Source organism: Micropterus salmoides, unplaced genomic scaffold (assembly GCF_014851395.1).
Source record: "Micropterus salmoides isolate LMB-PRFRI ecotype aquatic unplaced genomic scaffold, ASM1485139v1 Ms_hic_scaffold_17, whole genome shotgun sequence".
NCBI classification, from domain to species: Eukaryota; Metazoa; Chordata; class Actinopteri; order Centrarchiformes; family Centrarchidae; genus Micropterus; species Micropterus salmoides.
This window is the reverse complement of record NW_024040817.1, coordinates 9,748,425-9,761,775: the sequence shown is the minus strand read 5'-3', so window position 1 is coordinate 9,761,775 and position 13,351 is coordinate 9,748,425. Positions and strand designations below refer to the sequence as shown.

General features: G+C 39.1%; 1 protein-coding gene across 1 annotated transcript in view; it reads left to right on the top strand.

Moving 5' to 3' along the window:
* Nucleotides 1–13,351, top strand: part of rnf19b (ring finger protein 19B) — a 35,964-nt gene that overhangs the window by 18,894 nt on the left and 3,719 nt on the right. Inside the window, exons 3-9 of the mRNA XM_038724995.1 lie at nt 4,805–5,004; nt 7,867–8,011; nt 8,163–8,325; nt 10,937–11,051; nt 11,464–11,604; nt 11,726–11,915; nt 12,788–12,922. Coding sequence (XP_038580923.1) covers nt 4,805–5,004; nt 7,867–8,011; nt 8,163–8,325; nt 10,937–11,051; nt 11,464–11,604; nt 11,726–11,915; nt 12,788–12,922 — 1,089 coding nt within the window. The remainder of the gene's footprint in view (nt 1–4,804; nt 5,005–7,866; nt 8,012–8,162; nt 8,326–10,936; nt 11,052–11,463; nt 11,605–11,725; nt 11,916–12,787; nt 12,923–13,351) is intronic.

Here is a 13,351-nt window from a genome sequence, read left to right as displayed (position 1 = left end):
TGCCTCGCTTCTAAAGTCAATACAGTTTCCTGATTAAAAGCTGTTTGCACCAGCAGTGTTACAGGAGGAGAGGTTGACTGCTGACCTACATATTTACCGGACTATCCTCTACCTGATGCAAGCGGTGACTCACCACCTCTTTAAATATGACAAGTTGACTAAGTCCAAATTATTATTCACCACAAACAGTCCCAGCTGGAGACAGAAAACAGCTCTGTACAAACACACACACACAATATATAACTGTAAATGGACAATGGGCCTAATGTGTGTTTGCATGTGTGCATATTGGCCCACTTGTGGTAAAGTTATGTAAATTTGTCCTGTTTTTTTGTTTTGTTTTTGTTGTCTACTAAGATACCAAGTAGACAATGTATATGACATAGTAACAGACAAGTGAAAGATACATTGCAAAATGTAATGGTTGCCTAGTTACGTCCTCGCAATATACAATTAGATACACAACGAAATAGAATAGATGTTGAAGATCACGATAAATTATGAATTTTACTCTGAAAGTCTGTGTAAAGGTCCCGTTTCATGCCACTACCTGCAGATTAAGAAATTATATTCAGGGGAACTACAAAGCTTAATTTGTTTTCATTCAACAGTTCCTAACAAGTTGAGAGGGGTTGTTCTGCAATGCTTCTCTGAACAGTTTCATTTTCTTTCTGTACGATGCTAACACACCTTAATCAACATTTCTGTGTTGTGTGTCTATGTGCTAGAGTAAGCCAGCTGGCTAACTTTCAACAACAGTTGTTTAGTGGTATTAAAGCTGCACAGTATTTTCATATTAACTATTATCACTATTTGTAATGTGAATGGTCGCTGCAGTTCCCCTCAGCTTCATGATGCACTTTACCGTCTTTCAGTTCATTGTTTTGGTCCTCTTAAGACCCGACATGCAACTGTTCTTTAGAGCTCCAAAAACCCACTGTGCGCTACCTGATCAACACCAAACAGCAGGCAGATTTACAGAAGTTACATTAGAGACTAGCTGGTGAATATAGTGGAGCATTTAGCAGCTAAAGAGTCAGATATTTCCCTCAGGAGTTGGAGAGCTAAAAGCAAAGTGAATATTGGACTTAAGATTCAGCAGGTGTACAAAAACATGACTCCAAATTAATGCTAATGTTACTTCCTATCTGCTGGATGTGAAAATAAGTGACTGCTAACACATTTGCTATACCAACTTTATAAGGAGATAATATGTTAATGTTGTGTTTTCAGCTTGTTCTTCTGCCCCTAATAGGTGAATTAATGCATTAACTTTTAAAATATGATAACACCTTAGGTGTTATCACATTTTAAAAGTTAATGCATCAGAAAAGCTCACTTGGCAAAATACAGTGAATGTAGAAGCTTTTTCTGGATGGCAGCACTTCAAATTAATATTACAAAAAAGTAACACATTGCACATAACAAACAAACACGTAGGTCCTCTGTCAATTTCAGTGTTTTTCCACAGCAAAAAAATGAAAATTATCCACTTTATCTCTGGAAACTGGGGAATCTTTCTGATTTCTCATCTTAACCATCATAACATGGCTGTTAACCTCTGACCTGCTCTTCTCATGCGGCCAATAAGGTCTCGACTGTCAGGCCTGAGCATACAGCAAGAACAAAGACTGGCGCTCTGCCGTCTCCTCTGGCTGTCAGTTTCTATGGCGACTATCGATGCAGCATAGAGGGAGCGTTGCCAGGGGTAACAGGAGTTAAGACTTAATTAAACAGATCAATACATACTCACTGGGTGGTGTGTGTGTGTGTGTGTGTGTGTGTGTGTGTGTGTGTGTGTGTGTGTGTGTGTGTGTGTGTGTGTGTGTGTGTGTGTCATTGTTCTTGCCTTTGATGCGTAATGTGCACTTGTGTTTATCGTGTTTGTGTGTGAGTCAGACTGCAGGTTCAGTTCATCCTGGTGTTAAATACTACTAGTGTGTATCTGTGTGTGTCGTAACGTTGCATTTACAGGCTCAGCAGGAATCCCAGGTGGTTCTTAGTGGAGCTGAACACTAAAGGACTGTCTCTACACGTTTCCTTTCAACACGCAGCATGTCAGCTCTCATAAAACTCCTCCGCCTATCTCCCTCTCTCCTCCCGTGTTTTTCCCTGACTCCGTCTTGTTGTGTTTTACATTTACATCTCGAATGTCTTTTTGCTTCATTTATCTCTGTCCCTCTGTGTTTGACCCTTTTTTTCTCCTCTCCCATCCTGGAAATGTCAGCAAAAATTGCTCTCAGCGGCACGTCAAAATCCAGCATTCGTGAGACGCCGTTGACGTCGGATGCTCTCCCAGGATAAAAGTTGTTGTGGCAACCTGTGCTTTGTACATGCAATAAGTCCATGGTTAGCCAGATAAAGAGCACAAACAAACATATGCTGTATCTCTCTCTTTTTCTGTAGTTATTTTTTAGCCATACTAGTACTATAGCTGTAGGGTTTGTAGGTTGCTCTGCCCACTGAGCTGATCCAGACAGAAATATCTCAACTCTTGGAGCTAGTGCTCTCAGCGCTGGGCACCCAAATATCAGACAGACGAGCAAACTGAACTACAAAGTCAGGAAATACCCAGTGGTGCCAAACATTTGGTTTTGGGAGATGGGGTTTTCACATAGTGGTCAGCGTGATATTTTTTAAAAAGGGAAATAGTTAAGAATTTGACTTTGTTGTGAAGCACTTGATCATTACTCATTTGAAACAGCTGTTTCTATTTAGGTGAACTTGAATCAGAGCGCTTATGTTGCAGAAGAAAATGGCATCTGTGTTTCTGTTTCCCTGAGTTGAATCGAAGGCTTGTACAGTTATTCAACCATTTGAGGCCTATTAAAAACACTGTGGACAATGAAAAAAATATATATATTTGTTTCAACATTACAAAAGAGGCTACATTTTGTAGATCTATCTTTTGAGAAAGTGTAAATCCTCACAGACGCAGGCCAGTTCTTGTCTCATCTTGTCCTGAGAAAGCACACTCTATTCTCCTCTGAACATTAATTTATTTTGTCCTGAGAACAGGCCTGTCACAGTGTTTGAAGAGGTGGTAATGAGGGACATGTTGGGGCCGACGTGTTGGAGGCCTGCCAAAACAATTACAAGTTTGTTAAGTTATCTCTTCTTGCACGCTCTTCCTGACTTTTAATGGTATAACTTGAACATCCGACTTATGTGCAGGAAACTGCGTCTTTGTCCATCATGTAGAAAAAAGACAAACCGCTTTTGTTGTCACTCCTCCAACATGTTTTCTCCCACTTTGTGAAACATTTGATGACTGGCCTCTTTTGTGATTTTTTCAGAGATTGACAGCTTATATCTTAGTCTCCCTCCCTCCCTTTAATTGCCTTTTTTGTCCTTACTGTTACAAAATGCCACCCTTTTTGCTATATTTACCGTTATTTGCCTAGAAATGTGTTTACCTAACTTCAGTGCACAACAAAAGAATGGTTAGTCTGGTATAGTTGCATTGACAATGTGTATTCTTTATGAAGTTACCAGAAAAATCTGCAATTTTGTTTTGTCGGTTTTAACTCCACTTAGAAAGCCATATAAGTTTTAGGTGTGTATGCTAGATTGTTGGCAGGATAAAACGTAAGAAATTTCATTGAAATTTGGTGGAAAGCTGGACCACAGGTCAAGGAACACACGATTTGTTTAGGGGATTTATAAATGATTTATGAACATTTTATAACATATTTTCTCACCGCACTTTGTTGGATAAAATATAGTCAGAGTAAGAGAGTAATCTTGAGTTGTTCTCCTCTGCATAACATGGTCCATCAATGGAAGTGAAATTAAACACAAATTCCCTGCTGGTCATTTCTAAACACAACCTTCGTGTCATGCCATTCCAATAACTCCATCACATTCTGCTCTTCTCTGAAACCTTTCACAATATTCAACTTAGAGAAATCCGATTGACCTTGTCCATTTTCTCTTTCCCCTCCTCTCTCAATGTTGTTACTAAGTAATTCCTCCATTGATTACCTCTTCTCTTCCTCCTTTCAGTGTACAGATAGCCTTCAGGCTGTAATGTGCCCATTAGAGGCCATATTACAGATAAATATATCTTAGAAAATGTGGTTGATATAACGGTCAGCTGCATTTCGTAAGTTACATCTCTGTTATGTAAGATGTTGCCACACTTGGCATGGATTTGAAAATTTCACTGTGTCAGCATTGTATTGTTACAAGGAAATGTTGCAACAACCAGTTACAGAATGCATACTGTATGTGACACTATCATTCAGTGGGGGAAAACAGTAAAATTAAAATTAAAACAGCTAAACTGTCAGATAGACCCTAGGGCGGATAGGCACTCAGACAACTCTAAGCAGTGATCCATGATATATAATGTCATCTTAACATGTTCTTGTGGCTAACATGGTAGCAAAAAGTGTAAATGTCTCCAAAAGTTTTGGTTTGCCATAATATCCATGGTGGCCAGAGAATGATTCATACTGACTTTTCCTCTAGTGCTATCATGAGGTTGACAGCTGTAGTTCTGAGTGAAATATCTCAACAATTATTGGATGGATTCCCATTAAATCAAAAAATAGTCTTGGTTGCGATCAGAAGCTGCCCGCAGTTTGACATGTAGACTCAGTGGGATCAGTAGTATTAATAGCCCTTTCTCATTTTAGGTTTTTATTCAATCCTGCTTCATGAAGCTTTGATAGACTGTGGGATTGTCAATTATTGCCTCAAAGCGATCAACAAATGTTGTCTTTTTTCTGACTTTTTAATTTGACTTCTTCAGTTTCCACCTTATTGAACACTCCTCTCTTTGTCCGTCGCTTCCTCTCAGATTTGCTGTCATAGCCTCAGGCTGTGCCAGCTGTCCCAGGTTGGTGTGTCGCAGAGAAGGCTGTGGTGCCGAGTTCTGCTACCACTGCAAACAGGCCTGGCATCCCAACCAGACCTGTGACTCCGCCCGCCAACAGAGGGCGCAGTCCCTGCACACCCATAGCAACCATTCACCCAGCTATACACAGGAGCAGGGACCCGGTAAGTACCGGGAAAACACACCTATTGGATCAAAGTAACCACAGTCTGACATAGATACCACAGTTTCACACACACACACACACACACACACACACACACTGAAGTGTGCGTGTGCGTGTGCGTGCGTGCGTGCGTGCGTGCTTGGTGCAGACATATACAGACAGATAAAATCTTTTTCCCCAACATGTCTGACTTGAAAATGTTTTTCACACCTCTGAGAACTGTCTTCCTCTGTCAGTCCTTAGCACATGTCACTTTCCTCACACTGTCAGGGCGCTGAGTCAAACTCGTCTGGCGTCTGTTGTACCATCTCCTCTGCGTTCCCACCGTTGGGTGATGCATGCAGCTTTCAACCGAGCATGAAACCATAGCATGAAACGCTATTTATATCACAGTTTTTCTTCTCTCTATAGTTTTGTAACTACAATGCCCTGCATCCTGTCATGCAGCATTTTAAAATGTCACCGTAACTTTTCTTTATCTTAACTTAGTTTAGTCATATCTTCAAAATGGTATATTAAGTAACTTCCTTACTAAAGTGCTGTAAAACAACAGCACTATTCTGTAAGTGCAGACCAAGTGTATTTTTTAATATAGTTAATATCAATAATCATTTTGAGACTATTCTTTATTGGACATATGCATTGACTTTAACTGTACTTTCACACATTAACAGAGTCAAAATAAGCTGTGCCAAAAACAATTAGAAAGGACAGATTCTTTAAAATGTCACAGTATTGTAAAAAATTGCACAAAGCTTTTGTCACAGACAATTTAATTGGTGTCATGACTTGATGAATTCCAACACTGAGCCATTAGCTACTCACTTATAAGACATGCAGTTGTGTGTGTGTGAAATAATATGGCAATTTATGTTTCAATGAAGTTTGTTCAGTTTTGCCCTAAAGTACTTTTGACATTTTGGGAAATACTCAGTTTCGCTCTTTAGATTTAGATGAATTGACTGAATGGGAAGCTGTGAGATGTAGTAGTAGTAGATGTAGAAGTACATTTACTCAAATACAAGTAAAATTTTAATGTATTTGTAATTTACTTTGCATTTTATCCTGTGTTATACTTCTACTCCACTAAATTTAAGTGGGAAATATTGTACATTTTACTACAGCATTTATTTGACAGCTGTACTTACTAGTTATGTTGCAGATTCTGATTATTAATATAAAACATAATCAACAAATAAATAATGTGTTATTATAGATTAAGCTACCCAGCAGTATATAAAATAGTTCAAATGATCCTTCACCGTCATCAACTGCAACACTCATTTAAATATTGTTGTTGAGGCAGGCTAATTGTTTCCCCCTGTTTATAGTCTTAATGCTAAGCTACGCTAACTGTCTCCTGGCTGTAGTTTTATGTTTACCGCACAAACATGAGAGTAGTATCAGTCTTCACATCTAACTCTCTGTAAGAAAGCAAAGCAGCGTATTTCCAAGAATATTGAGGTAGCCCTTTAATGCCCTTGTTTTAGTGATGATAGATAAAAACAAACATCCTTGCTTATGCATATCTTTAATTCCATTTTTATTAAAAAAATCTATTAACTAAATCCCTCCAGCTGTCCCCAGTTATTCATCTCTGTCTTTCCCTAATACACCACTTCCAATCCGCCTCCCTCTGCCAAGTACTCAGAAGAGCTGACATCAATCCAGAAGGACGAAACTGACTCATAAAAAAACTCCATGTCGCTCCCTCTCTGTTTGCCTGTTCACGCCTGCTGCTTAGTCACCTGGATGTAGACATATGTACAAATACAGAGGATGAGAGAGAGAAGAAGAAATTAGAGGGAAAGAGAGATGCAGGAATAAGAGCAGGAAAGATGGCCGCAGAAGAAAGAGAGGAGGAATGGAAAAAATGAGAGAAGAAGAAGAAAGAGAGGGTGAAAGTGAGAGTATTGAGTCATGTCAGCAGAATACAGAGTACACAAACAATAACAACTACTCCTACACACACACGCACACACTTGGCCAGATCTAGCAGAGTCTCTTCAAGTTAAAATGCCAACATGTTACTAGCTCCAGAATTCAAACACACAGTAAATTGACTTTTCTTCTTGGCTTTCTTTCCTTTAAAATCCATTAGAGTGTAAACTGCTGCAGTTGTCCAATCCATTACTCTAATAAGGTTTGATTTTGTTGCCAACAGACAGAAAAGAGAGAAAAATACAGCTAAATATTTGTACTTTAACTCTTTTTTGGAGTCTTATGAATTCAAAGGATTTTTTTAACCAGGTTCAAAGAAGAATAAACCAAATAGCTTTGTGTTTTAGGGGTTTAATATTACTAGAGATTGACTGAAGAATTTAAAGTTATACTGCTTGATTTTGTTGGGCGGCCTAAAAAGTCATTGCTCACAACTGAGTTTCAACATTGAGTTGGGAGGATGTTTGGGGTTTAAGGTGGATTTTAGGTGAGGTAATGAAGTCAGGGACTGTCGACATTCTGGGAAATACACTTCCACTTCCTTGTTAAGAGTTAGTATGTGTCCGATAATTGCGAAGCTATAGCCAACACCCAGTTAGCTTAGCTTAGCATAAAGACTGGAAATGGGGAAACAGCTAGCCTGCTTCTCTCCAACTGTGACAAAATCCACATAAGAACTTGTGGTCAAATCTATTCCTCAAATAAGCATAGACTTCCGCCAGTTACCAGCTTTTTGCTAAGCTAAGCTAACCAGCTAACTCTCTACAAGAAAGCTAATAAGCCTATTTCCCAAATTCAAAATGAACAACTCAACTTTTTAACCACAATCAAAAAATCTGAAATCAAAGAAAAGAATTTAATTCAGACTCTTCATGTCTTGATATCAGCGATGTCACTAAGCGCCTCTTTCTGCCCTCAGCTGATGACATCAAGCCCTGCCCTCGCTGTGGTGCCTACATCATCAAGATGAATGATGGGAGCTGCAATCACATGACCTGCGCCGTCTGCGGCTGTGAGTTCTGCTGGCTCTGCATGAAGGAGATTTCCGACCTGCACTACCTCAGGTACTGACATTTATTCTTTCACTTTTTATATCGTTAGACTTGTTTCGATGCGCAACTAAACCCTAACTCTCTCCTTCATCTTTCCTCCCGTCCTCCCTCCTGCACTATCCCTTTCTTCTTCCTCCCCCCCCTCTGTGTTTGTCTCCATCAGTCCATCTGGCTGTACGTTCTGGGGGAAGAAGCCTTGGAGTAGGAAGAAGAAGATTTTGTGGCAGCTGGGCACCCTGATTGGAGCTCCAGTCGGTATCACTCTCATCGCAGGCATCGCTGTTCCCGCCATGGTCATTGGCATCCCCGTTTACGTCGGCCGCAAGGTGAGAAACCCACAGAGAGTGCAAGGAAGCTGCAGTTACTAGTGCAGCATAATAAACCTAAGTAAAGAAGTATAGTGCTTTTCTTGTTCCTCTAGTTTGTAGTATTCTCTGTTTAACTCTTCTGTTAAGCAAGTTTGTAGTGTGGAGCGTTTTATTAAATTGTTTAACTTTTGACCTTGTTTAGATTTTAGATATAATCCAGCATCTGAGTCTAACTTAATTAAGTTTTTTCACCCATTTTCAGTCAAACTTTCAAACAAAATCCAGGACATAAGTTCAAAAGGAAATGGAAATTAGAGACGTGGAGGGGACTTTTTGGGGAGGAACTGATAAGGCGAATTATAAAACATTATTTATTTAGAACTTTGTTATCTTTATGCAGTTATAAACATTCAAAGTGCACACTGAAACTAACAGACGCCTCCTTTCTTCATTTCCCCTGTTTGCAGTTAACTAAAATGTCTTTCAAAGTGAGCAACGCTTTTTTTCTTTTTCTTTATGGTCAGTTTATCTTTGTCCACACTGCTTTAGAAACCAGAAGTGTAAAACCGCACAGTTGTGGCAACACACAGAAAAAGTTTACAGCACCGACACATAGTCATTCTTTCACAAGACTCCTATGGTGATTATCTGGAATTTACAACATTGCAGAAGGAAAACCCTTTCGTCTAAGTTTCACTCTGCTGTCCTTGTTTTAACATAATGTCAAGAGTTTTCTAGAAATGACAGAAAGTACTTTTGTTTCCATTTCCATTCACGTCAACAATCAAAATGACCTCAGATGTTGGCACTTTACTTTTAAGTAAATCCCACAGATGACTTTTGGTAAATTAAGGCCCACTTAAATGGCAAATTAACTTGAAAGCCTTTGAGTTATTAACACCTCTGTTTTTTTATGCATCAATGAATGAAAGTTTTAAATTGAAGATACTGATAGATCTTTTAGATTCATTGACATTTAGTTGAGGCAGAGCTGGAATTTCAAGCAACTGAAAAAAGTACATGACATGAATTGATTCACAAGAAGTGAATGGGACCAGAAATAGCGACTTTCCTGTTCCCCTCTGTCTTGTTTTGCTCACTTTTAAAATCACAAATTTACATCTTTTATTGGAAACAGTATTTTTTGTGACCTTTGTTTGTTTTATCATGTTGGCTGTTTACTTGGTGGGAAATCTAACTATTATTATAACATAGCAATCTTAAAGGTCTTTAAAAGTCATAAACTGGGCTTTCTAAAATCCACTTTTGTCTCGATAAATGTTATGGTACCATGGCTTTGTTGTGTTTTTGCAGTTGCTTATACGGTTGTATTATTGGAGACAAAACTACTAGTGACAAAATAGCACGTGCAAAGGACTGTGGTCTTTCAAATAACTACAAGAGGAAGGAAATTGACAATGGGCATTTGGTAGAAGTATTTGATCCACACTAACATGCTATAGCACTCTCTTGTGGAGAAGAGCAAAACTGCACATTTCAAATTAAGCCAGATCTGGCACAGCGTGACATGTTGGAAGTGGTTAACTTGTTGATTTACTGGAGCAGCTCAGTAACAAACAGGGTTTGTCTACCTCATGTTAGATCCTGCCCAAATATCTCTAAGTCAAAGAATTACTGACAGAATCTTTTCATGAAATGATTCAGTGCTAATTTTGCTAGTGAAAGTAGTGAAGCAGCCTTGTTTTACTTCTTAAAAAAAAAAAAAATTGTACTGAAAGAAGTAGCACTGTGTTTAAAATGCAAACGTGGATTCTTGCAGTAGAAGCTCTCTGTTGTATCACACCATATATTACTATGTCAATTGCATCTGAACTTGTTTATTTTTGTCCGTGTGTGAAAACATGTGGTTGGTGTTTTAGTGAGTATTTGTAGATTGTAATTTAAGTTCCTCTTGAGAAACTAACAAGTCACCACTAACAAGTGTTTCCACAGAGTCTAAGGCATCGTAGCTGCCATTGAACACAGAGACTACTTGTCCAAGGGATTGTTTCTTGGAATTTAGGGGTTTTAACAACCCAAGGAAGAGTTTACAAATATATACAAACTACACATGTTTTGTTTAAGGATGATTCTAATGTTTTATGTAACTTTGAATATTGTGGGCTTTACCATTTCCGAAAAGTCCTGGCAGTGCAGAGATAGCTTTAAAACAGCACACACGTAAATAATCCAAAGGTTTTTGGGAGAGGAATATGGACAGCACAATAATAATAATAATAATAATAATCCTTATTTGTAGAGCACTTTTCAAAAACAAGTTACAAAGTGCTTTAACAAGTGTAAAGAAGAATACAAAAAAAAAAAGATAAGAGCATGAAAATTTAGAGTCGTGCCTACGGCCTTGATAGATAGAGTTAGATAGAGTCTGAAGGAAATAAAGATCAAACGTTATTCTTTATATATTTACTTTTCTGGTTCCATGACAACATTGACATAATATTGATCCTTTTTTCCATCCGTCATTTTAAATTCACCAAAAATCTGACCTCCCCAAACCTATACCAAACCTTAACCACCAGCCCTGCCCATGTTCAGCTTTCCCTCTGACCTTCTGTGATGAGTTGGAGATGTGTTTTAACTCGTCTCTTTTTGCTCTCCTCTGCTACAGATCCACGCCCACTACGAGCTGAAGAAGTCGTCTCGTCACAGGAGGAACCTGGCCATCACAGGAGGTGTGGCCCTGTCCATCATAACTGCTCCGGTCATCGCAGCTGTCAGCGTCGGTAAGAAACTCGACAAGACCGCCATCTATTATGCACTGTGAATCTCTCTGAGAAACTGAGAACAGTTGGTTTATCAGTGTCTAGACACACATGGCTGTTCATCGCCTAGAATAAGGGAAAGGGCAATGAACAGCTACATTTTAGAGAGTAACCTAATATTTTTTCTCAAACAAAAATGATATTCAAAGATTTTTTTAAATGTATAGTCTCTAAGTAAATTCTCTCCTTATACTCTCTTGCTCTTTTCCTCTTTCTCTTCTTTCTTTATTACTTACTTCTTAAAGTTTATTGTGATCATACAACGTACTCCTCGTGTCAGAGCCGAAATTCAAATGAATAAATCTAGATCTTCTTTTACGCTGATTATTCACTCTATTTGTGTGAAACAATTTCTGTTTCCGTCCCATTTCAGGTATTGGTGTGCCCATCATGTTAGCCTACGTGTACGGTGTGGTGCCCATTTCTTTGTGTCGCGGAGGAGGCTGTGGTGTCAGCAGAGGGAAGGGACGAGGTGTACGGATCGACTTTGATGAGGACGATGGTCCAATCACAGGTAAGGACAACAAACTGATAACATTTCCTTCAAAGTAGAGTGGGAGGATGTTATTTATCACATCTTTATATTACACCTTTTCACATGTGCTATAAGGAATTTTCTCTATCTAATTCTGCAGTGGCAGATGCGTGGCGAGCCCTCAAGTCACCGAGCCTCGGTGAGAGCAGTCTGGACGGGGCTGTCAGCGGTTTGAGTACCACCTCCCCCAGCGAAGGTCTCTCTGTGGCCCCTGGGAATCTGGGTGATACACCCCACTTTAACACCCTGGCAGGCGGAGCCCTGGGAACACGCACCGGCAAGTACAGCAGGTGAGGAAAAGCTCCAAGTGTAAGTTCAAGGGTTGCTGCGTTTGAGTCCCTCTTCCTGTTCTGCTCTATTCAGTCATTCTTTACTATTTATGGCCTAATAAAGCAGAATGAAAGTTATTCATGAGAAAGTAAAATTTGATTTGCTTCATACTGAGATGAAGCAATATGGGTAATGTGAAAACTTAACTATAAACTATAAATATGCTGTATTTTTCTCTCCAAAATGTCTCTTTAAACTTAAAGGCACTCTTAAATTGTCCAGCCCGCTACATGTAGTACTTCACAAGAACAAGGACAACACTTCTAATTAGAATTTAAATTAAATTTTAGGGTGTTGATAAAACAATCACACCGCAACATTGATTTAGTAGCTATTGGTGGAGCTTTTCAATGTATCACACTTCCTCATCAGATGAAGTTGCACAGCTGTCTGAGAGGTGTAAGGACTTCTCGTCCATGAAGTAGATGAGCAGCTGTTAAATAGACCTTGCGGTGAGATTATTTTGTCATAAGTCTCAAGCTTAATTTTAAATTGATTTCTTGACCCTTCAAACTTACCTTTATGGAATCAGCTCAAGTCAAGAGAGTTGTGTCCAAAAACAATAATTACCTAAACACAAAATCTAATTAGAAGTTCCTTAATTGCCCATTGGTCATAAAATATCAAGATGTCCTGTTCGTGGACATAAAAACAAACTAGGTGTGAAAACATGAACTCCATTTGCAGAGGTAACAAAAATAGTTGAATTAAAAGTGTCATGGCTCTTCTCATGGTCTGTGTGCACTGCAAATGTTTTTTTTGCTCCTCATTCAAGTATTAATAGAAGAATAGAACAATGTCATTTGTAATATGATTGTTTGCTGTCCTCAAGGCTGGAGGCGCAGGCAGGGGAGTTGGCTAAAGAGTCGGCCCAGAGGGAGACAGGCAGCCTGGGAGCAGGGAGCGACTGTGCCAGCACCCGTGGAATGGCCGGATCCATCATCTCCTCCTACACACTACCTGACAGGTGACACTTTTCTTCTTCTGTGGTGTCTTTGGTCTCTCTCTGCACTGATGTTTTTTTTTTTTTCTTGACATTTTACTTTTGTTATTGCAGAGTTTCGTCTGTCGTTCTGTCAGATTAGATTTGGATGTGACTGAGATTATAGAATTAGATCTAATCTGATGACTTGGCAGGTTGATGCCATGATCTCATGTCATTGTCTCGTTTGTAACTTGTAGTCTTTTGCTGCTTAAATCCCCCTCTACATTAGTAGCATGCAAATACTTGACAGGAAATAGGCCATATCACAACATCATTGCAGAGCTTCACGTAAATGCATGTGGCTGCTGTGAAAGGAAATCTTTGTTCACCCTTTTCTCGATGTCCCTGTTTTTTAAACCCATACAAGCATTTAAACTATTTTCCGGTTATATATATGGGTGTTAAGCAGAA